At 42.3% G+C, this 23,731-nt stretch overlaps 2 protein-coding genes across 3 annotated transcripts; one reads left to right on the forward strand and one right to left on the reverse strand.

Moving 5' to 3' along the window:
• Positions 1–972: 972 nt before the first annotated feature.
• On the reverse strand, positions 973–4,947 carry LOC117260245 (arsenite methyltransferase). Its single transcript, XM_033632191.2, has 10 exons — positions 4,783–4,947; positions 4,280–4,413; positions 2,921–3,071; positions 2,705–2,841; positions 2,545–2,614; positions 2,357–2,438; positions 2,120–2,251; positions 1,896–2,038; positions 1,557–1,679; positions 973–1,300 (listed from the first exon to the last, which is right to left on the reverse strand). Exons 1-10 carry the CDS (start codon positions 4,816–4,818, stop codon positions 1,223–1,225), a joined length of 1,086 nt encoding a protein of 361 aa, XP_033488082.1. The 5' UTR covers positions 4,819–4,947; the 3' UTR covers positions 973–1,222.
• Positions 4,948–6,841: 1,894 nt separating this feature from the next.
• On the forward strand, positions 6,842–23,652 carry prpf8 (pre-mRNA processing factor 8). 2 transcript variants are annotated; one of them, XM_033631298.2, is made up of 43 exons: positions 6,842–7,043; positions 7,809–7,929; positions 8,059–8,227; positions 8,459–8,623; positions 8,799–9,017; positions 9,122–9,334; positions 9,587–9,712; positions 9,915–10,020; positions 10,353–10,543; positions 10,660–10,779; positions 10,886–11,075; positions 11,359–11,478; positions 11,771–11,905; positions 12,045–12,174; positions 12,306–12,502; positions 12,983–13,189; positions 13,811–13,974; positions 14,091–14,217; positions 14,419–14,611; positions 14,768–14,955; positions 15,141–15,379; positions 15,615–15,761; positions 15,898–16,108; positions 16,299–16,415; positions 16,524–16,771; positions 16,875–17,054; positions 17,203–17,338; positions 17,563–17,732; positions 17,992–18,121; positions 18,252–18,398; positions 18,563–18,723; positions 18,916–19,107; positions 19,574–19,811; positions 19,949–20,077; positions 20,345–20,458; positions 20,584–20,757; positions 20,898–21,091; positions 21,242–21,481; positions 21,648–21,789; positions 21,955–22,095; positions 22,201–22,340; positions 22,489–22,691; positions 23,007–23,652. In XM_033631298.2, exons 2-43 carry the CDS (start codon positions 7,821–7,823, stop codon positions 23,159–23,161), a joined length of 7,017 nt encoding a protein of 2,338 aa, XP_033487189.2. In that variant the 5' UTR covers positions 6,842–7,043; positions 7,809–7,820; the 3' UTR covers positions 23,162–23,652. The 2 variants fall into 2 exon arrangements, with proteins under 2 accessions (XP_033487189.2, XP_033487190.2); XM_033631299.2 differs by having other exon boundaries at positions 6,882–7,043; positions 7,812–7,929.
• Positions 23,653–23,731: the final 79 nt, after the last annotated feature.

Here is a 23,731-nt window from a genome sequence, read left to right on the forward strand (position 1 = left end):
CAAAACCAACAAATATTAAAGATTCAGCATGTAGGATTTATGGGGATATATTGGCAGATATTTCATAGAATATAATAGGTATGTTTTCTTAAATGTATAATCCCTGAAAATAAAAATAATTGTGTTTTCCTTAGCTTTGAATGAGCTGTTTATATCTGCATAGGGAGCAGTTCCTCGTTTAAGGAGATAAATTTCACCACCATGTTTCTACCATAGGCCAGAATGGACAAACCTAACACTGGCTCTAGAAAGGGTCATTCACGTTTTTGCGCAGCAGCCTCTCTGCTATGACAGGGTCAGACAAAACATTGCTTTTTAATGTGAAACTTTTTTATTCAGTGTTTTCACTGGATTTAATCACATGGTCTGATGTTTTGAAGAGGAGGAGACCTCTGTAAATAATATGGCTCCCAGTAAGAAACTCTTGAACGTCTGGAGCAGAAATAAGGTGAGCACACATTTGCTGGTGCTGGGCTAGTGGCCCATCTGCTACTTGCCAAAAAGCAAAGGAGAAAAACCTCCTGAACAATCAACACTAAAGAAATTCTAACAGGGAGACGTTTCAGCTGGTTGCAATCTACAATCCTCACCACTAGATGTCACTAAATCCCCCTAAATCTTGCACACTTCCTTTATTAAGTAATAAAAACAGTAGAGGAAACAATTTAGATCAGACTTAGAAGCTGTATCGCTTCATCTTTTTTCCTCACTTGCCTCTCAGGGCTTCTGTATTTTGTGCTGTTGTGAAATGAGAGTGTATTTAACATTTTAGAAACAACCCCATAACTGACAGCAGAGCTCTGTAGTCTTTGCTTACTCACATCACCAGCATCATCGGCTGCAGATACTTAAAATTATACCTGTCGGTACAAGTTCCTCTTTCATGTTGCACAGTGACAGCCAAACACAGTAAGATCATTTACTGTCATTTTCACTCAGAACCTTTTTCTTAGTAGATTGAAACAAAGAACGGTTATTAGAAAAATTTTATTTTAGTACCTGGACACTTACTTATTATGATATTACTGCGACAGCATTATCCTGCTAAAAAAACGTAACACCATGATATCTAAAATTAACAATATAACAAGAGGTAAGAGACGACTAGCACATAAAATGATTAGTCTCAAGTTATGGACTTACTGTATAAAATCAACTAATCAAACTCAATCTCATTGCAGCTGTTCTACTCAGTCTTCAGAACAAGTTCCTCCGTTACATCTTATTTGCTTGTTTTGGAGCACTGTCTCACTGAGGATCCCAGTTTGTCCGCCAGTAGAAATGGGTTGAGGTGGCAGTACTGAGGAACAAATAAAGAAAAATGCATGTTACTGTCACATGATCCTAAAACAACTCTTCAGCACTATCAAAGCTTTTACTGTGCAGTTGCTACAAAGAGTTATTCTTTCTGTAAAACTTGTAAAAGCACAAGGCAACATGTATTTAAATTGATTTTTGCATCAAAACGTCACATCATTCTCTTTCTGAATGCAGTCAGTGTTATACAGTCTATGGTGTTAACCCTTCAAAATTAAAGCATTTTGGCCATCAGCTACCTGAGGTGTTGACTCTGAGACAGACTCAGGTCGATCCAAAGTCTGGATTACGAAATCCGGAGAGAAGCGAGATGACTGGAGGATCGCTGCCATCTCTCCATTTACCTGCACTGCCACGTCTTTCTGCATGTAGCACAAAAGAAAACAATCTTAACAACATCATAACAGATCATATTTTAATATGAATATGCAGGATTCTTTTTCTTTAAAATTAAAAAAATATAACAAATATAGACCCACGTTTCCTGTTGTTAAAACAAGACACCAAAATTTAATGAAAGCTCTTGTGTAAACATTGATAAATCAATAGATATTGGGCTGCTCGGACTTTTATTTTACCTTGAAAGAGTGGGAGGAATCAAAGTCCAGCTGATCGGGGAAATTTGGCACAGTTCCTTTATAGGTCACCGTTGCCTCAGACACCGCTGGACTTTTGGGCAGCTTAAAGAGTCTGTATGTGCCTGAAGTGTAGCTGACATCACCTGCAAAGTGAAGAACTGGCTCAGTTGTAGAGTGAAAATGATCTTCACATGTCATTAAAGTCAGTATTGCATTTTTGTTACCTGCTTTTGCTTTGAGCTCACAGTTGTGGATCACGATGTGACTGGCTGCGACAAGGTGTGGAGTGCTGAAACCGATGCTGTGAGCCAATGAAATGAGATCCTGCCAAAACAGGGAGCCGCCCATTCCTTCACCTGTAGGTGAGAAAATAAAGGTCACAGCCAGAGGAGATTGTGAAGCAGTGGTGTAGGGATTCTGCTCTTCTATACTGATTTTAGGTTGACGATGTAATGTTTTACCCCACAGGACCGCATCTCCTTTCATGTGATCAGGAACGACTTTGCTGGCGTACATGTCACTGAAGTACAGCTCACCTCCCTCCTGTGTAAAGTGAGAGTGTGATGAGAACCATGAACACCTTGCTGTACACAGCAAGGTGTTCATGGTTTTAATTTTAATGCAGTTGGTAGAAATTCTTCAGACTAACCTTGAGGACGTTGTAAGCTTGCTGTAGCACTGCTTTTTTATCAGGACACAAACAGATGACACAGTTGGATCTGGATTTATATTAGAGGGAAAACAGTTTTGTTAATTAGCTAGTCAAAGCTGTCACAGACCATAGACTCATATCCATGCTTTCAACCTACAGCACAACATCCATTGAGTCACTCTGTACGCCAGCTTCACCGAGCTTCTCCATGTACCCCTGGACAAAAGTGACGTTGGGCTTCTCATAGCCAAACTTCTTCTGATGATACTCGATGTACTGACGAGACGCTGCGATCTACAGAAATGCAAGTTAGATCAGTAGAAAGCACAGAAGTCAGGTGTCAAACAGTGTGTAGAAATCCATGTGTAATCACCAGCGTCTCAGTCATATCGATCCCTGTCACGTGTCCGCTTGGCCCGACGAGTTTACTGAAGGCATAACAGTCTCTGCCAGAGCCGCTGCCGAGGTCCAGGACTTTGCAGCCCTCGAGCTTCGCTGGGAAGGGAAGGCCACAGCCGAAGAATCTAGAGGAAAGGATTGTAAAGACAACAGTGTATGACCACATAGATGAGATGAGATAAGCATCAGGATTGGGAAGAAAGGTGATTTAAGTGACTTTGAACGTGGTATGGTTGTTGGTGCCAGACCAGCTGGTCTGAGTGTTTCAGAAACTGCTGATCTACTGGGATTTTCACACACAACCATCTCTAGGGTTTACAGAGGATGGTCCGAAAAAGAGAAAATATCCAGTGAGCAGCAGTTCTCTGGGTGAAAATGCCTTGTTGATGCCAGAGGTCAGAGGAGAATGGCCAGACTGGTTCAAGATGATAGAAAGGCAACAGTAACTCAAATAACCACTGGTTACAACCAAGGTCTGCAGAAGACCAATCCTGAACCAACAACACGTCCAACCTTGAAGCAGATGGGCTACAGCAGCAGAAGACCACACCAGGTGCCACTCCTGTCAGCTAACAACAGGAAACTGAGGCTACAGTTCACACAGGCTCACCAAAACTGGACAATAGAAGATTGGAAAAACGTTGCCTGGTCTGATGAGTCTGGATTTCTGCTGCAACATTCAGATGGTAGGGTCAGAGTTTGGTGTAAACAACATGAAAGCATGGATCCATCCTGCCTTGTATCAACGGTTCAGGCTGGTGGTGGTGTAATGGTGTGGGGGATATTTTCTTGGCACACTTTGGGCCCCTTAGTACCAACTGAGCATGGTTTAAACACCACAGCCTACCTGAGTATTGTTGCTGACCGTGTCCATCCCTTTATGACCACAGTGTACCCATCTTCTGATGGCTACTTCCAGCAGGATAACGCACCATGTCACAAAGCTCAAATCATCTCAAACTGGTTTCTTCAACATGACAATGAGTTCACTGTACTCCAATGGCCTCCACAGTCACCAGATCTCAATCCAACAGAGCACCTTTGGGATGTGGTGGAACGGGAGATTCTCATCGTGGATGTGCAGCCGACAAATCTGCAGCAACTGTGTGATGCTATCATGTCAATATGGACCAAAATCTCTGAGGAATGTTTCCAGCACCTTGGTGAATCTGTGCCACGAAGAATTAAGGTAGGTAGTTCTGAAGACAAAAGGGGTCCAATACGGTACTGGCAAGGTGTACCTAATAAAGTGGCAAGTGAGTGTAATTGCAGACTTTCCTGGGCAGATGTATATGATGCAGTAGTAAAGGTGAGACCTGATTGCACTCAGTACCTTTTGGTGACCTCCGGATGAACCAGGCTCAGTGCATCTGTCACACTCCTCGGCATTGAGCTGCAGGAAAAACTGCAGGAAGCAGCGCTTGTTTGCAGATCAGCAGAGCACTCCAGCCGGCTGCCATAATAGTTCTGCACACATAACAGTCAACATATTGTCAACAACTGTTAACTGTATAGCTTTATGGGACTGTTAGTATGGTCACATGGAAACTAGTGCAACAAAAATCACATCCTCACTACCATCACCTACTGTTAACTTTATAGTTTCTAGAGTTGGCAGTGATTTCACACTACAAGGGTCATACATGATGAACAAGTATGGCCTTTCTTTATTCTGTACATTTGTTTTGTTCAATATACTGAGGTTTTGATTGAGGAAACGTCAGTATTATAACTCCAGGAGACTGAACTGAGACTGTTATGCAATGTCAGAGCTGCAGGAGAAAGCCTGAACTCTGAACTAAAGACAAAACTGAAGTCTGAAACAAACTGAAGTACCTTCACACTCTCCCGCACGTCCTCACAGGTCGCCATTAGATCCGACAACCTTTCAACAACATAAAACACTGGTTACAATCTTTGTTAAATCAAATCGCTGCGCAGTATGAATGACAAATAACATGTGGGTAGTCAGATATGCCCCCCTCTTTCTAATGATCAGCGCACTTCGCTCTTCCGGCCTGTTTAATTTTTCAGAATAAAAGCTTACAGCATAGAAACACATAGCCGACATTAAATGTATTTTAGGGACTGTTCTTTACTAGTCAGAGGAGAGGGTTGCTGAGGTGTGATTTCTTCATCATTTAATTTAATTTAATTTGTTTTAATTTAATCTAATAATCGTTTAATCCACTCCCTGAGTGACTAGGGTAAATGCATGACCCTCCCTGTACCATAAATTAATTATTCGATTTTAACTTACAATTTTATGTTTGAAAATTTCAACTTAAAAGTTGAAGGCATGTAATCCTGGAGTTGAAAAAAGCCTTGTTTTCTCACTCTTATCATGTACGCTGGGTAGTTCATGCAAATGGTTTATTTTTTGGGCAAATGTAAGTGAAACATAGAATAAAGTTATTTTGATGTAGGCCTAATATCACAATTTTAAGATCAGATTTGATACTGTTTTTTTTCCTGATGGAAGTGTTGGTAGCCCATGTGTGTCCAAGGACGATTGGAATTGTGACAATCCAAAGATAATTTCTGTTTTTACAGTTTCTGGCTACGAGAAATGGTGTCATTTTGGTGATCTTTAAAGAAATCGTGTCTTCCAAACCAGCCTGTTTTCTTTAAATATTGACGTGCAAAATGAATACAAAATACAATTATTTAAATTTATATGGCCCTCCCCTAAGCCAAAATAAAAAAAAAAACAGAAGTCCTTCCCCAATGCTTAAAAAATGTTTGATATGCCTCTCTCTTTTTAATCACTCTTATTCCCCTCATAAGTAACAAACAATCCCTGATAAAAAAAAAAATAGCTATTGCTATTTTATTGCAAATAAATTGGACACTGTACAGTTCACCTTATGTAACAAATTTGTAGGTCTATAGTTAAAGAACACAGTAAGCTTAAGAAGTTTAAGAAAAATCAAAGCAGACCTTCTAGGCAGTAAATACTATTAGTAGTAGGGCCTATTCACTTCCACAGCTAGAATCTGTCATTTTGAAAGTATGTATTCCTTCAGATAGATGGCTGTAATATGTATTATGGGGTTTTCTTGTAGACCTACTGGTTGCATAAACTCTCAAAAACTCAAAATCAAGCTCATGGTGTGTCAAGATAGTCCATGGATTTTCAAGGTTTGCATTACTGAGTCACTGGAGCAGAATAACAAAATTTTATTGCACAGTTTCTGAGATATTTGCAATTTCAAAGCCCTTGCAGTCACATTAAAAAAAATCCAGGAATTTAAGGAATGATCTGAGGCTGATTTTTTAAAGGCTTTTAAATTACAGCAGGATTATTTTTCTTCAAATTTGATGTTTCAACAAGACTGGGGGGACTTAAAAAATTGGAAAGGAAAAAAAATGCTCTAAATGTAGGCTATTTATTATTTAAGAGATGTGGTACACAACTGTATGATAAGTGGGCATTAATCTCTGAACATGTCTGGGTTAAACCAGCACATGATCAACAAGCCTAAAATAGTGTTATGCTGTGGTAGAAAATTATTTAGTGCTTAAGTGCTTTGAAGCCAGTAAACCCCCTAAAAGTGTGTGACACAAGAAATGAAAGATCTCAGCATGTTGGCTGAGAAAAAGGGATATAAAAACTGAATCAGAAAAGTAGGTTTTCACAAACAAGGATTTTGCTTTGTTGTTTTAGTGCATAGACAAGAAAAATCAACTGAATAATGTAGGCTGCTATGCCATAGTGTTTGTAGTTGAAACCCTGCAGGCTTCACTCCAACACTGCAGGGGGCAGTAGTGCGCCGGAAACTGAATCATCCGGGTACTTGCAAAATTGCGCTTGTCCAACGTTTGCGTATTTTTCGACGTAGAGCCCATTCTGTATAGCGGTAGGACGTAATTATATCCGGCGTATCTCTTGTCTGTGATTTCCACTGAACTGCGCTCATCGTGCGGCCGCCGTCGTTCTTGGTGCGTGATGCAGTTTTATTAAGACGAATCAACACAACAGTGAAACGAAAAAGGACTAAAAACTACTCTTAAAGAGAAATGTGGTGGTAGCTGATTGTGTCTGAACACGGCTGTCTTCAACGTTAAGGAATTACACAGGGAGTGAAGGTAGCCAGGTGAGTGGTGTTGCATGAATTTACGGCTTTGTTACTTAACATTCAGTCGTTAGCCGCTATGCTAGTTTTAGCAGTTGGCTAGCTTACCGCTTCATCCACGCTTGGCCTAATCAACAAATAGAGTTCCAACCTCGACTGAATGCTTTGCAGACTTTGTGTTAAGCGTATTGTAAAGAATGTAATAATTGTATATGTGCTGTGAAGGCCAGCGACTGGGTATTGAATTAAGTCTGCTGTTCTTAAAAGTTGTACATAACGTTACAGTTTGTACCGCACGGGAAGCCATGTTAGCTAACTGCTAGCCAACGACTGGAGCGGTAATGCTAGCATGTCTTAGCCAAGAAAATGTGCATTGTAGTGCATTTTGAAAGTGCAGAGAAACTCTCAGCAGTTTTTCTTGATTCAACACCATTCATTTAAATGTAATTTCCAGCGATTTTCTCAAACTTTCCATGGTTTGGAAGAGTAACATTATGTGTGACACTGGCGTGTAAGAGAGCCATTCATAAATGTGCTGATGTAATGGAGAATTGTCCATCAATCGAGCTTTTATGTTAGTAATATTTTATGTATATGTTTATGGTGACTTTGTGTGGTGTGGTGTTATACATTTGTGATTGTGCTGCAAGCCAGTCTACCCACGGGGTCAAATAAAAGTATCTTAACTACCTGTCTGTCTAATGTGAAGGTGATTATTTTGATTCTAATTCATTTATCTAGGGTCAGTGTTTATTGAAATGCTTTGTGTTGTGATTTTGTTTATAGTAGTGAGGCACCATGGCAGCTACCTTCCCCTACAGAGGGGTCCCTGCAGGGTTGCCACCAGGTGTCCCCCCTCCTGTGCCCGTCCCAGACTACATGTCTGAGGAAAAGCTGCAGGAGAAAGGTATGTTGGTTTTCATTCAATGTTGCACATTCATGGTGTTGGTGAAACTACACTGTTTTTATGAAGTGGAGTTCAACAACTGGATGTGATTAACTTTGTGGTTTTGTTAAATGTACTCCAACTCTACAGCAAGAAAATGGCAGCAATTGCAGGCAAAGCGCTACTCAGAAAAGAGGAAGTTTGGCTTTGTGGATGCTCAGAAAGAAGACATGCCACCTGAGCATGTCCGCAAGATCATCAGGGACCATGGAGACATGACCAACAGAAAGTTTCGCCATGACAAGAGGGTGTACCTCGGGTAAAAAATCATCATACATTAATTTTACCATAGTTAACGTGTCAATTTTAAATTTCCTAGCTGCTGAAAATCTTTAGACGTACTCTGGGTAGAATGCAGTGCACATGTAGGCTTTAAAGTGACTATCTTTGTGCACAATTTCTTGTTTTTTAAAAACATTTAAGTCTTTGCTAATTGTTTAAGAAGATCTGTCACGTAGCTCACAGTGTTTCTCCTCTTTTTGTTAATCAGTGCCCTCAAGTACATGCCCCACGCCGTACTGAAGCTGCTGGAAAACATGCCCATGCCCTGGGAACAGATCAGAGACGTGCCCGTCCTCTACCACATCACTGGAGCTATTTCCTTTGTGAATGAAATTCCCTGGGTTATAGAGCCTGTCTACATTGCCCAGTGGGGGTAAGAGAGAGAGAGAGAGAGAGAGAGAGAGAGAGAGTGATTTTGGGTGATGATTTTATGTTATCATGTTTGTAGTACATGGTGCTTATATGTGTGAGAAAGAATATTAAGTGCATCACACCATTTGTATTTCTGTATAGTTTATAATTATCTTTATCCCTTATTCTCCTCTCAGCACTATGTGGATCATGATGCGACGTGAGAAGCGTGATCGTCGGCACTTCAAGCGGATGCGTTTTCCACCATTTGATGATGAGGAGCCGCCGCTGGACTACGCTGACAACATCCTTGATGTGGAGCCACTGGAGGCCATCCAGATGGAGCTTGACTCTGAGGAGGACTCTTCAGTTGCAGAGTGGTTCTATGAGCACCAACCCCTCAAAGACACTGCCAAGTAAGCCACCATTTCACTCCTTAAAGACAAACATTGTAAATTTACATATTCATCTGATGTGTAGCTAGCAGAATCAAACAGTAATTTATTTGTATAATTTTCAGGTTTGTGAATGGCACCACCTACCGTCGCTGGCAGTTCACACTGCCCATGATGTCCACACTATACCGCCTGGCCAATCAGCTGCTCACCGACCTGGTGGATTTCAATTACTTCTACCTATTTGACCTCAAGGCTTTCTTCACTTCCAAGGCTTTGAATATGGCTATTCCTGGGGGACCAAAGTTTGAGCCACTGGTCAGAGACATCAACCTCCAGTAAGGACTTCTCACCAGTAGTAAATAAAAGAACTACAGACTTTACACTGTCAATTTTACTAGATTGTGGAGGTCACTTGGAACTACCACCACTTTTTATGCTCATCAGTGTGAAAATATTTGTTAGACCATGTCTCATCATACTTTCAGAATCTGCAATATTAATCCTCTTTTACCCCAAACAAAACATGAAGTAAGAATAGATGCTAGATGATTTGTGCCTCAGCTCATCCGTCTCTGTGTCTCCTGCAGGGACGAAGACTGGAATGAGTTCAATGACATCAACAAGATCATCATCCGGCAGCCTATCAGGACAGAGTACAAAATTGCCTTCCCCTACTTGTACAACAACTTGCCGCACCATGTCCACCTCACCTGGTAAGAAATTTACAAATTAGTTATTTCTTAAAGTTACAGTTAATTGAAAAGTGAATTGAATTAATTGAAGAACAAAAAATTCAGATATAACTTGTGTGAAATGCCCTTGAACATTTTTGCTCATCCCATTACTAAATTTGCTCCAATATATTTTACATTGGCTGTAACAACTGAGCAGACACTCATGACTCTGCCTCTGCAGGTATCATACACCCAACGTGGTGTTTATCAAGACAGAGGATCCAGATCTCCCAGCATTCTACTTTGACCCACTGATCAACCCCATTTCACACAGACACTCTGTCAAGGTAAGTCTGAATGATTGTGGCTGATTCTCCATCTTTAGCAGCTGTGGAAAGATTAATCTAGTTTCCTCACCTCAAATTACATGCGGATCCTTAAATGAAATCCTCTTACAAAGGCGCACTTGCATTGGTCAGCTTGCCTGTGCGTAAGAACTGGAGGAAAATCAAAATGAATGGTGGTTTTTATTTATCACTAGCTGCAGTAGCAGTTGGGCCTCCATCATTCAGACACTGCTTCTTATTTAAAGTTCAGAGTTCAGATTGATTTGGGGTAAAATGGCAGCAGAAGTGAGAACTCACTGCATAGTTTTTATCGTAATTTCCTGCACCTGCAGAGTCAGGAGCCCCTGCCTGATGACGATGAGGAATTTGAGCTTCCTGAGTATGTGGAGCCCTTCCTCAAGGAGACCCCACTCTACACAGACAACACAGCCAATGGCATCGCTCTGCTGTGGGCGCCAAGGCCCTTCAACCTCAGATCAGGCCGCACAAGGCGTGCCATTGATATCCCCCTGATCAAGAACTGGTGAGCATATTACTAACATTTTTGGAACCAGACTAAATGTGTCATAGTTTACTTATTAAAAAAAGACGGATGATTTTTGAGAAAGTCTAAATGGCAGGTGTTAAATCGTTCTACAGGTATCGTGAGCACTGCCCTGCAGGACAGCCGGTGAAAGTGCGTGTGTCATACCAGAAACTGCTCAAGTACTATGTGCTGAATGCTCTCAAACACAGACCACCCAAGGCCCAGAAGAAGAGGTGAGCATCGTCAGACACTTTATATTTTGATTTTCTGTTATGCTATATTTTTTTGCTTATGAGTGATTTTCTTTTTCTCTTACGATTTTCCATGTGTTTCTTTCAGGTATCTGTTCCGCTCCTTCAAGGCCACCAAGTTCTTTCAGTCCACCAAGCTGGATTGGGTGGAGGTTGGCCTGCAGGTTTGCCGACAGGGCTACAACATGCTCAATCTGCTCATCCACCGTAAGAACCTGAACTACCTGCATCTCGACTACAACTTCAACCTGAAGCCTGTCAAGACACTGACCACAAAGGTACAGTCTCCAGGGACAATCTACTTGTTGTTGTTGAGATTGTATCGTGCCTAAATAAATAACAGGAATGTAGGTTAAATGTTGCTGTAAATGTAGAATTTTTTCGTCATTCTTTTGTTGGAAGCATTGCGCACCAAAATACTTGAGATCAAAATCTCCAAATTTAGTTAAAATTGTAGATTACAGGCTGTTTTTAGTGTCAAGATGTCTTACTGTATTCTGCGCCAAGATCACAGTATTTCACCAGTGCTGACGCACAGCTGTTTGTGTTTTTGTCCCACAGGAAAGAAAGAAGTCCCGATTCGGTAACGCCTTTCACCTGTGCAGAGAGGTGCTGCGTCTCAGCAAGTTGGTGGTGGACAGCCACGTGCAGTACAGACTGGGAAATGTTGATGCCTTCCAGGTTAGTTCTCCACTTACCCCTGCATTCTCCCTTTTCTCCCTGGAAGTGTAAAAGCCAAGGGACATATGAGTTTCTGTTGCAGTTAAAGTACAAGGGTTAATCTGCAGGGCAAGAGTGCTAAGACATCTGAAACACTTGAAATGTACAACACAAGGATGTTCTTTTATGACATTAAATTGTGTTGTTGGTGTTAGTGGTTTGTGTGTTAGTGGGGGTAATGTTATAACAATAGTTGTAAATGAATTATTATTTCACACTTGGCTAATCTCAGAATTTCGCCTCTGTATTGTAGTTGGCTGATGGGCTGCAGTACATCTTCGCTCATGTGGGTCAGCTGACAGGCATGTACCGCTACAAGTACAAGCTGATGAGACAAATCCGTATGTGCAAAGATCTAAAGCATCTCATCTACTACCGGTTCAACACTGTAAGTACATACGTGTTTTATTGGGTTTTCCAAATGTTTGTGTATTGGAGAAAGCTTTTCCCACAAATGATACGAAATGCTCCTAGCTTTCCACCTGAAGTTTGAACTCATTGTGATTTTTCTGTGTGATTTTTATCAGGGTCCTGTGGGCAAGGGTCCAGGTTGTGGCTTTTGGGCTCCCGGCTGGAGAGTGTGGCTGTTCTTCATGAGGGGGATCACTCCGCTGTTGGAGAGGTGGCTGGGGAATCTGCTGGCCAGGCAGTTTGAAGGTATGCATACACACTGTCCCATGTTTTTTGCAGTGGCCACTATTATTTCAGAAACAACCTTTATGATGCATCTGTAGCAACTAACAAACCATTTAAGTAACATCATTTTTTTTTTTAAATTATTCCAACAGGACGTCACTCCAAGGGCGTAGCCAAGACTGTGACCAAACAGCGTGTGGAGTCTCACTTTGACCTGGAGTTGCGTGCTGCTGTGATGCACGACATCTTGGACATGATGCCTGAGGGCATCAAACAGAACAAAGCCAGAACCATCCTGCAGCACCTCAGCGAGTCCTGGAGGTGCTGGAAGGCCAACATCCCCTGGAAGGTCAGTTCATTACAGAAATCGCTTTCACTGTGACTAAGTACATTAAGGGTGATGGAATGGTTTGTTATTGAAAGACAAAGATTAATCAGAGAATCTTTAAAGCTCTGCTCCATTTGAAATTAGGATTTGTTTGACTCTAGTGAGTCAAGTAAAATATCAAGTGTCTGAAGTGCTGGAGTCAGTTTAAGTGCTTCAAGTGTAATGTTGCTTAGACTGCTTAAGCTTTCAGCACTTTTATTCTGGTCTGTTTTTGTTTGCCTTGCACTTGGTGATTCAGACAGTGTAAGCACTGCAGACAGCTTACCCTGAAGTCTCCGTATATGCATCAATTAGGGTTAGAAATTAATGTGTCTTCCCTATTTAAAGACCTAAACATATAATACAAGTTAAACAAACCACATAATAGTGTTTGACACAGTTGTACCACTAAAAGCTGAGCAAGAATTAATGGACTATTGATAATTTCTTCCCTCATCACAGGTGCCAGGCCTGCCCACTCCCATTGAGAACATGATCTTGCGCTACGTGAAGGCTAAAGCTGACTGGTGGACCAACACTGCCCACTACAACCGTGAGAGAATCCGCCGTGGAGCCACTGTGGACAAGACAGTGTGTAAGAAGAACCTGGGGAGACTGACCCGTCTGTACCTGAAGGCTGAGCAGGAGAGGCAGCACAACTACCTGAAGGTAACACCCAAGACAAAGACAGCTCAAAAAGGATATAAGCTATATTTGTGTTATATTTTTCATTATCAATATTTAGAAACTGGTGCATTGATGAGATATCAGTGCTCTTTGGCTAATGATCTTAAAGACATTGCCCGCATCTGTATTTACTTATAGATTAAGGGTGGCTTATTTACCTACTGCCTTTACCAGAAATATAATGAGCTCACAACAAATTATAATTTAAGTTTATAATGAAATCCTCCTACAAAGGCGCACTTGCATTGGTCTGCTTGCCTGTGCGTAAGAACTGGAGGAACATTAAAATGAATGGTGTTTCTGTCATTTATCGCTGGCTGCAGCTGCAGTTGGCTCCTCACCATTCAGATATTGCTTCTTATCAATTAAACTATAATTATGCTGTCTTAACACTACATTTTTCTTTACATTAATCTTTTCTAATTGCCTTTTATTTGTATTAGCTATTAAATACGTGGACACTTAATCCCAGATGCTAACAGTGATACAAAAAAAATTAATAAGTAAAAAAACAAAATTTACAGTAAAAAGTTGACATTAGATCAGAGTAAATTAACCCCGTTTTTCCATATGTTTAATGAAGTGTGTATGTTTTGCCGACAGGATGGCCCCTACATCACAGCTGAAGAGGCCGTGGCCATTTACACCACCACTGTTCACTGGCTGGAGAGTCGGCGGTTCTCGCCCATCCCCTTCCCTCCACTGTCCTACAAACACGACACCAAGCTGCTGATCTTGGCCTTGGAGAGGCTCAAGGAGGCGTACAGGTAAACACAGTGCCAACATGAACAACTTTATCAGTAAATGTTTATTCACATCAGGCAACACAGCCCGCCAGAATATTGTTCTCTCCATAATAAGTTTGTGTCTCTGTGTCTTCTAGTGTGAAGTCTCGTCTGAACCAGAGTCAGAGGGAGGAGCTGGGGCTGATTGAGCAGGCGTACGACAATCCTCACGAGGCCTTGTCCAGGATCAAACGTCACCTGCTCACCCAGAGAGCCTTCAAAGAGGTCAGGACCAAGATACTTTTATTTATCAGTGAAGTTTCCACTGTCAGACATGGAATTTTAAGGGCAAAGCACTGGTTGAAAATATAGGGTTGATTAAAACACTACAATATATACTATAAGGTATAGGGGAAAATATTACACTGAAATTATTATCCATGGTTGGGACCCTCTTGTTTTAACAAAGTATTTCTTCTTTTGCAGGTTGGTATCGAGTTCATGGACTTGTACAGTCACCTGGTGCCCGTGTATGATGTCGAACCCCTGGAGAAGATCACCGACGCCTACCTTGACCAGTACCTGTGGTACGAGGCGGACAAGAGACGTCTCTTCCCACCATGGATCAAACCTGCTGACACTGAACCACCACCACTGCTGGTCTACAAGTGGTGCCAAGGTCAGAACCAATAATAGCTTTCTATAAGAGGGATGACTGTAGGAAGGCTGATCATCTTATGCATTTAGGTGGAATTAATATTATGCATCCCATCTGATGATGCCCGTCATGTTAGCTGGATCAAAACTCAAACATCATCTTGTTAATTCTCCTCAGGCATCAACAACCTACAGGACGTGTGGGAGACTGCTGAGGGAGAGTGCAACGTGATGCTGGAGTCCCGCTACGAGAAGATGTATGAGAAGATCGATCTGACCCTGCTCAACAGGCTGCTGCGTCTCATCGTTGACCACAACATCGCTGATTACATGACGGCCAAAAACAACGTGGTCATCAACTACAAGGTAAACACACTCTTCATTTTATATGTGATTTCATTCCTTATTTATCTTCATAGATAACTACTCAGGCCTCTCATGTATGTAATATCTCGCTCAGCGTATAGACGTACTTGTGTTACTGTTTCAGAACTTTACTTTTTACTGGTATTTGATCTATATGTTAACCTCTTTGTCTTTTGTCCATCTAGGATATGAACCACACCAACTCCTACGGCATCATCAGGGGGCTCCAGTTTGCCTCTTTCATCGTACAGTACTACGGCCTGGTGATGGACCTGCTGGTGCTGGGTCTGCACCGTGCCAGTGAGATGGCCGGCCCACCTCAGATGCCCAACGATTTCCTCAGTTTCCAGGACACACCCACAGAGAGCGCCCACCCAATCAGACTGTACTGCCGCTACATCGACCGCATCCACATCTTCTTCAGGTGGGACTGACTCACCAAAATGATCAAGACATTTTAACATTTGGCTTTAGGAAATATTTCTCTTTGGTAACACAAGCTGTGAAGGGCAGAATGAGGTTTACAAATGGTCTTTTTTTAAAATGACTAAATCTTGGTTACAGTTTGGTTTCTGTCTTTGCTGCCAAACAGAACAGATTTGTTAACAGCAGTGAAAAGGGATTTTTTGATTTATGTGGCTTTCTCATTCGCCCACCAGGTTCTCTGCTGACGAGGCCAGGGATCTGATTCAGAGGTATCTGACGGAGCATCCAGACCCCAACAACGAGAACATAGTGGGTTACAACAACAAGAAGTGCTGGCCCCGCGATGCCCGCATGAGACTGATGAAGCACGATGTCAACCTGTGAGTTCACTCAAGATTGTGACTTTTGAACTAGTATTTTATTGTATTATAAAATTTCATTCTATCCTAAACATTATAGTCTTTTTTTTTATACCAGATGTGGTAACGTAACTTTTCTAATCTTATATTTCTCCAGTGGACGTGCTGTGTTTTGGGACATCAAGAACCGCCTGCCCAGATCTGTGACCACTGTCCAGTGGGAGAACAGCTTTGTTTCTGTCTACAGCAAAGACAACCCCAACCTGCTCTTCAACATGTGTGGCTTTGAGTGCCGCATCTTGCCAAAGTGCCGCACCAGCTATGAGGAGTTTACTCATAAGGATGGTGTGTGGAACCTGCAGAACGAGGTGAGGAACTGATGCTCAAAGTAAGCGTCTATAATGTTAATAACCTTCCTTTCACAGTAGTAGTAAGACAGCTAATGTTGTATATGTCTCATTACAGTACTGACACTTGGATCTTATTAGGGCATATTTATTCAAATGGTCATGATCATATACCTGTTTTTAAGTTCTCACATTGTATTTGCATGTGTAGGTAACCAAAGAGAGGACAGCGCAGTGTTTCTTGCGTGTGGATGATGAATCAATGCAGCGCTTCCACAACAGAGTGCGTCAGATCCTGATGGCCTCTGGATCCACCACATTCACCAAGGTCAGCAGACAACCATAGCCCCAAAAAACAGAGCGCGTAGCATTTAATGTTAAAAAATGGAAAGTAAAAGTGTCAGAATATTTCAATGTGTCCCCTCTTTACGTCTAGATTGTGAACAAATGGAACACGGCTCTGATCGGTCTGATGACGTACTTCCGTGAGGCTGTGGTCAACACCCAGGAGCTCCTGGACCTGCTGGTGAAGTGTGAGAACAAGATCCAGACACGTATCAAGATTGGCCTGAACTCCAAAATGCCTAGCCGCTTCCCTCCTGTCGTCTTCTACACACCCAAAGAGCTGGGTGGCCTTGGCATGCTGTCCATGGGCCATGTGCTTATTCCACAGTCAGACCTGCGGTAAGTCAGTATGCAGGCTGCTGTTATCATAATCTCTTGTCAGTAAATTGTCTTGTAAATTCATTTAGCAAATTTGGCTTTAATTTTTCTCCCTCTCCACCAGGTGGTCCAAGCAGACAGATGTGGGTATCACCCACTTCAGGTCTGGAATGAGCCACGAAGAAGACCAGCTGATTCCTAACCTGTATCGTTACATCCAGCCATGGGAGAGTGAGTTCATTGACTCCCAGAGGGTCTGGGCTGAGTACGCCCTCAAAAGACAGGAGGCCATCGCCCAGAACAGGTATTGCTTCAATCACATCAGTTTGTCAATGATAACCTTTGTTGGAGATACAGGATCTGCTTTTCTATGCTAGGCTTACAGTGTTTATTTTAACAAATGTGAGCGGAAACTAGACAAGGCAAATAGCAACGTGTTTCCTTTGTTTCAGGCGTCTGACCCTTGAAGATTTGGAGGACTCATGGGACAGAGGAATCCCTCGTATCAACACGCTTTTCCAGAAGGACAGACACACACTGGCCTACGACAAAGGCTGGAGAGTCAGGACAGATTTCAAACAGTACCAGGTATGATGAAGACACTACTGATATGTTGAAGAGCAAACTTTTTTTGGGATGAAATCATGTGTATACTTTTTATGTACCAGTGATCAGTTGTTTGGAGTCTAATTCTAACATTTACTACCAGAAAACTTCACAAGTTGCATGTTAACATGCATAATTGTGTGTATCCATATACTCAAAATCTATTGCATAATATCTATTGATGTCTCTGTCTTGACTGTGTGCAGGTGCTGAAGCAGAATCCGTTCTGGTGGACCCATCAGAGGCACGATGGCAAACTGTGGAACCTGAACAACTACCGCACAGATATGATCCAGGCTCTGGGCGGTGTGGAGGGCATCCTGGAGCACACACTCTTCAAAGGCACTTACTTCCCCACCTGGGAGGGTCTCTTCTGGTGAGAGCACTCTGATACTAAGAGCACTTATAATGCAAGAATATAAAAGGTTTAATCATTTTAGGGCTCAAGAAGAAAATGTACTTCAGTCAACAAAACAATATGCACAACCAAAATACTTTTATACTTGTTGTGCTTTGTAAGTGTGTTTTCTATTTCCCATCACCAAATGTTAACATCCTTGGAACTGATTGAAGTTGTAGATTTGTTTTATTCCTGCATTTACAAAGCATCAATTGTCTTAATTTCTGGGTTGTAGGGAAAAGGCCAGTGGCTTTGAGGAGTCCATGAAATGGAAGAAGCTGACCAATGCCCAGAGATCTGGTCTGAACCAAATCCCCAACCGTCGCTTCACCCTTTGGTGGTCGCCCACCATCAACAGAGCCAACGTTAGTACAACGAATATTTGTAAATGTATCTCTTTCTGAATAAATTGATTTTTTATGTTCCTGTGTCTTAAATGAAGAATGAAGGTTTATAAAGGTCTAACTTGGCCTACATTTTCTCTCCTCTCATTAGGTGTACGTGGGTTTCCAGGTGCAACTTGACCTCACAGGAATCTTCATGCACGGCAAGATCCCCACTCTGAAGATCTCCCTCATTCAGATCTTCAGGGCTCACTTGTGGCAGAAGATTCATGAGAGCATCGTCATGGATCTCTGTCAGGTTGGTTTTATTTTTTTGTAACCTCATTATTGATGAGCTTTTCACTCAGCAGAATGGCAAAAAGATAGCAAATGGAAGTCTGTTACTAAAATAGCTCTATACCTGCTCTATTATTGATTGTTCTTCCCATAATAATAATAATTATTTTCTGTTTTTGTGTTCAGGTGTTTGATCAGGAACTGGATGCTCTTGAGATTGAGACAGTGCAGAAGGAGACCATCCACCCTAGGAAGTCGTACAAGATGAACTCATCCTGTGCAGACATCCTCCTCTTTGCATCATACAAGTGGAACGTCTCTCGACCATCTCTGCTTGCTGACTCCAAGTATGACTTTTGAAGTTATATTTACACGACTCAACATACTTTCACTTGCAGATAAAATCTCACTGAATATGTTCAAGTTACATGAGGTGCTCTGAAGTCTTAATAGGTTTTGCGAGCTCTGTCTTGATGACAGCATTTTAAAGCTCCTTTATTTAGTCTTCTGTTAGTTAAAATGTGCCTTTCTTCTTACAGGGACGTGATGGACAGCACCACCACACAGAAATACTGGATCGACATCCAACTGCGCTGGGGTGACTACGACTCGCATGACATCGAGCGTTACGCCAGGGCCAAGTTCCTGGACTACACCACTGACAACATGAGTATTTACCCCTCCCCTACAGGGGTGCTCATTGCTATCGATCTGGCTTACAACCTCCACAGGTGAGCAGTGTTACCAGCATGGATACATGATCAGTATGATGGCAGATATTAACTGATGTAGGTAAAAGAGAAACATTAACATATGGTGCCACATTGGCTACAGGTAACCAAGTGGCAATACTTTGTGGCTGAAGAGGACAAAGCCGTGAGTTAAAGTGAGCCCCAGTTTGTTACAGGTGTATAAAAATAGACCAGAACATTGTGCAGCAATTGCTTCACAGCATTGCCTGGATTTTGGCACCCACTTGTTCATGTCAACAGATATGTTCTGCAGTGGCCTTTGAAGTCCTCACACTACCTTCCTAACTTGTTTGACAGAAAGTAACTGTAGTACATTCGATAGCAAGTCAGTTCAGATGGTTGTTTGGTAGATGTAGTGATTTTCTCTATCAACAGAGGAAAGGATGGTGAAAAATAACAATCTTAAGTTAGTATTTAAATTGATCTGTCTTTATCTCCTCCTCAGTGCCTATGGTAACTGGTTCCCTGGAAGCAAGCCTCTGATCCAGCAGGCCATGGCCAAAATCATGAAGGCCAACCCTGCCCTGTATGTGCTCAGGGAGCGCATCCGCAAAGGTCTGCAGCTGTATTCTTCCGAGCCCACTGAGCCGTACCTGTCCTCACAGAACTACGGTGAACTCTTCTCCAACCAGATCATCTGGTTTGTGGATGACACCAACGTGTACCGAGTCACCATCCACAAGGTGAGACTCACTGTTGTCATGCAGTAATGATGCACGGTTTGTTGTAAATAAAGTGTCTGAATATACTGCTTATGCATAGAGATATATGAGGATTATCCTTTAGTTTAGTCACATGTATTCTCCGTTTATCTCAACAGACCTTTGAGGGTAACTTGACCACGAAGCCCATCAATGGAGCTATTTTCATCTTCAACCCCAGGACGGGTCAGCTCTTTCTGAAGATCATTCACACGTCTGTGTGGGCCGGACAGAAACGTCTTGGACAGGTACGGCCCTGCTCCACCACTCCTCACTTCTGTTATCATCAGCTCTGCTTTTTGTATTGATTTATTCTGATTTGTATTGTGTTTATTTATTTTATTTATATTTTATTTATTTTATTCTTATTTGTTGTTCAAACTCTCTTAATAATGTTAATTTTAAATTATTTGTTCCGGGAAAAAGGCCTTCTTCTATCATTGCAAATGTATATTTGGTTTGTTTTGTTCATTCCTTCCTGCATGACTAACTTTATTCCTGCCTTGTCTCTGTAGCTGGCCAAATGGAAGACAGCTGAAGAAGTGGCTGCCCTGATTCGCTCCCTCCCTGTGGAGGAGCAGCCGAAACAGATCATTGTAACCAGGAAGGGCATGTTGGATCCTCTGGAGGTGAGACTCTTTTGTGTTAAGAACTGCCTTAACAAACCTTGATGGATCATCTCTGTGTAATTCCTGAAAGTTGGATATATACTCGAATGCTTTTCAGATCTGATGCCGATGTTCTCTCTGTGCAGGTCCACTTGCTCGACTTCCCCAACATCGTGATCAAAGGTTCTGAGTTGCAGCTGCCCTTCCAGGCCTGTCTGAAGGTGGAGAAGTTTGGAGACCTGATCCTGAAGGCTACAGAGCCTCAGATGGTGCTGTTCAACCTCTACGACGACTGGCTCAAGACCATCTCGTCTTACACAGTGAGTTTCACACCATCCCACAGGAGCCCCACGACCAGGATAAAATGTTTCAAATGTTTTATAGTGCCTTTAATTTTGGTGACATCAACTTATTCCCCTGTGTAAATAGTTTGTGTTTGGTGGTCTGCCCCAATCTCTAGGCCTTCTCCCGACTCATCCTGATCCTCAGAGCACTCCACGTCAACAATGACCGCGCCAAAGTGATCCTGAAACCTGACAAAACAACTATCACCGAGCCCCATCACATCTGGCCCACGCTCACTGATGAGGAGTGGATCAAGGTGGAAGTGCAACTCAAAGATCTCATTCTGGCAGATTATGGCAAAAAGAACAAGTGAGTATTAATTCATGGACTGAATATTTGCCTAAAATGAATGTAATATGTTCCTCAGATAGATGTTTGATACGAATTTATTGTAACTTAATAGAACAGAATAAAGCCAGACTTGTATTTAGTAGCCAATGCTTCTTTGTCTTCATCCAGCGTGAACGTGGCCTCACTGACCCAGTCTGAGATCCGTGACATTATCCTGGGTATGGAGATCTCAGCTCCGTCACAGCAGCGACAGCAGATTGCCGAGATTGAGAAGCAGACCAAGGAGCAGTCACAGCTCACGGCCACGCAGACCCGAACTGTCAACAAGCACGGTGACGAGATCATCACCTCCACCACCTCCAACTACGAGACCCAGACCTTCTCCTCAAAGACTGAATGGAGGGTCAGGTAAGCAGATAGCTTGTTTTGATTTTAGACTTTATTTTGGGGCATGTCCTCACTCAGGACTCAGTTTATGAGCCATAAAGAACAATAACCTCCATAGCTTGTTGTAAATGGGTAACAAGGCAGTCATAATGTTTGGCTGTAATGTTTCTTGTTCCTCCTCTGTCAGGGCCATATCTGCTGCCAATCTCCACCTCCGAACCAACCACATCTACGTGTCATCTGATGACATCAAGGAGACAGGCTACACCTACATCCTGCCCAAGAACGTCCTCAAGAAGTTTATCTGCATCTCAGATCTGCGAGCACAGGTATGTGGGGCATACCTACTGACACAGTTTAGAAACAAACTATTTCCTTCAATTATATTCAGGCAAACCTTGACATCTCTGCCTGAGGGTCCCTAAATAACGTTTGTGCAAAGTAGAGAAACAACCTTAGCCTGTAGATACTGATGGTGCACTGTGTTGTTCCAGATTGCTGGCTACCTGTATGGCACCAGTCCACCAGACAACCCCCAGGTGAAGGAGATCCGTTGTATCGTCATGGTGCCACAGTGGGGAACACACCAGACTGTCCACCTGCCCAACCAGCTGCCTGGTCATGAATACCTTAAAGTAAGGCATATCTGCAGTTAGAGAGAACATTCCTAGCATTTCGTGATGGATGCTCGCTGCTTTGCAACAGTATTAAAGTGCATTTCCTTCCTTTCCCCTCAACAGGAAATGGAGCCCCTCGGCTGGATCCATACTCAGCCTAATGAGTCGCCTCAGCTGTCCCCACAGGACGTCACCACCCATGCCAAGGTCATGGCTGACAACCCGTCTTGGGACGGAGAGAAGACCATCATCATCACTTGCAGGTAGGTTTAATAACAACCCAATCGTTTTTGTGTACTTACTTTGTCCTGGAGCCAAAACGTTAGCTTACTTACTGATACGAGCCCAGTCATCATTATGTCAATGGACTGTAAGTTGAATGGTAATAAAATGCATTTTACCTGTTTTCAGCTTCACCCCTGGCTCGTGCACGCTCACAGCCTACAAGCTGACACCCAGTGGATATGAGTGGGGTCGGCAGAACACAGACAAGGGCAACAACCCTAAAGGCTACCTGCCGTCCCACTATGAAAGAGTGCAGATGCTGCTGTCTGATCGCTTCCTGGGCTTCTTCATGGTGCCTGGCCAAGTGTCCTGGAACTACAACTTCATGGGTCAGTAGCCATTTTATCAGATTAGCTAAATGATTCTACTTAAAAACAGAGTTTGAATCTGTCATATCCTCAATTCTTCTGTGTGTTTTTATTTGTGACAGGCTGTACATTGATATCTCCGATCTGTCCCTGTGTCAGTTTGATTGATTTTATGGTGCATTTGTGCTTCACAGCTCAAAATCCATAGCTATCCATAGCTTTTCCTTTTTCCTCTACTAATGCACGCTATGTTGTTATTAAATGTTATATAAACAATGGCTTATAAAGACACGTGACAAGTTCATATAACCATTTTGTTAACTTGTCTTGCTCCAGGTGTGCGCCACGACCCCAACATGAAGTACGACTTGCAGCTGGCAAACCCCAAGGAGTTCTACCACGAAGTCCACCGGCCCTCGCACTTCCTAAACTTTGCCTCACTGCAGGAGGGTGAGATCTATAACGCAGACCGTGAGGACATGTACGCCTGAGAGCAGACATCCTGCTCTGTGAACACATTTTGTAGATAACTATGTGGAATCAGTCCTGAACAGATCTTGTAATATTGAACACATGTAACTGTGATGTTTGAAATTTGTTATGTGAAGGCTTTAGGACCTTTTTTAGAAACCTGTTAATTTCTTTTTTTGGATATTTTCTACAAGTGTTTTGTTCCCTGTTCTCTTACCTCCATGAGTACAGTAAAGCTTCTTCAAGAAGATGCAGTCTTTGATTTTTGTGGCTTGTGATACATAAAAGCGTATGTGCATTTGTGTGTAGTTTTCAGTACACAAAACTTCTGGTAACATTTGATAATGAACATTGTTTGAAAAGGGTAAAGACTCATTTCCCCTTAGCTCTTTGAGAAATGAAATTGAAAGTTGTATTTTCATGCCAGTCATGCCCTGTTGCGATGTCGTTGCTGTACATCCTGTGACATTGTAGCTTGGGTTTAAATAAAGATCACCATTTTTTATAAACATTTGTTGTGTTATAGTGTAATGTGTTGACACTCTGATTGCCTGATAAAACCGTGTGTAGCCACAAGAGAAGTAGTGATG

Source organism: Epinephelus lanceolatus, chromosome 4 (assembly GCF_041903045.1).
Source record: "Epinephelus lanceolatus isolate andai-2023 chromosome 4, ASM4190304v1, whole genome shotgun sequence".
Classification (NCBI taxonomy): Eukaryota; Metazoa; Chordata; class Actinopteri; order Perciformes; family Serranidae; genus Epinephelus; species Epinephelus lanceolatus.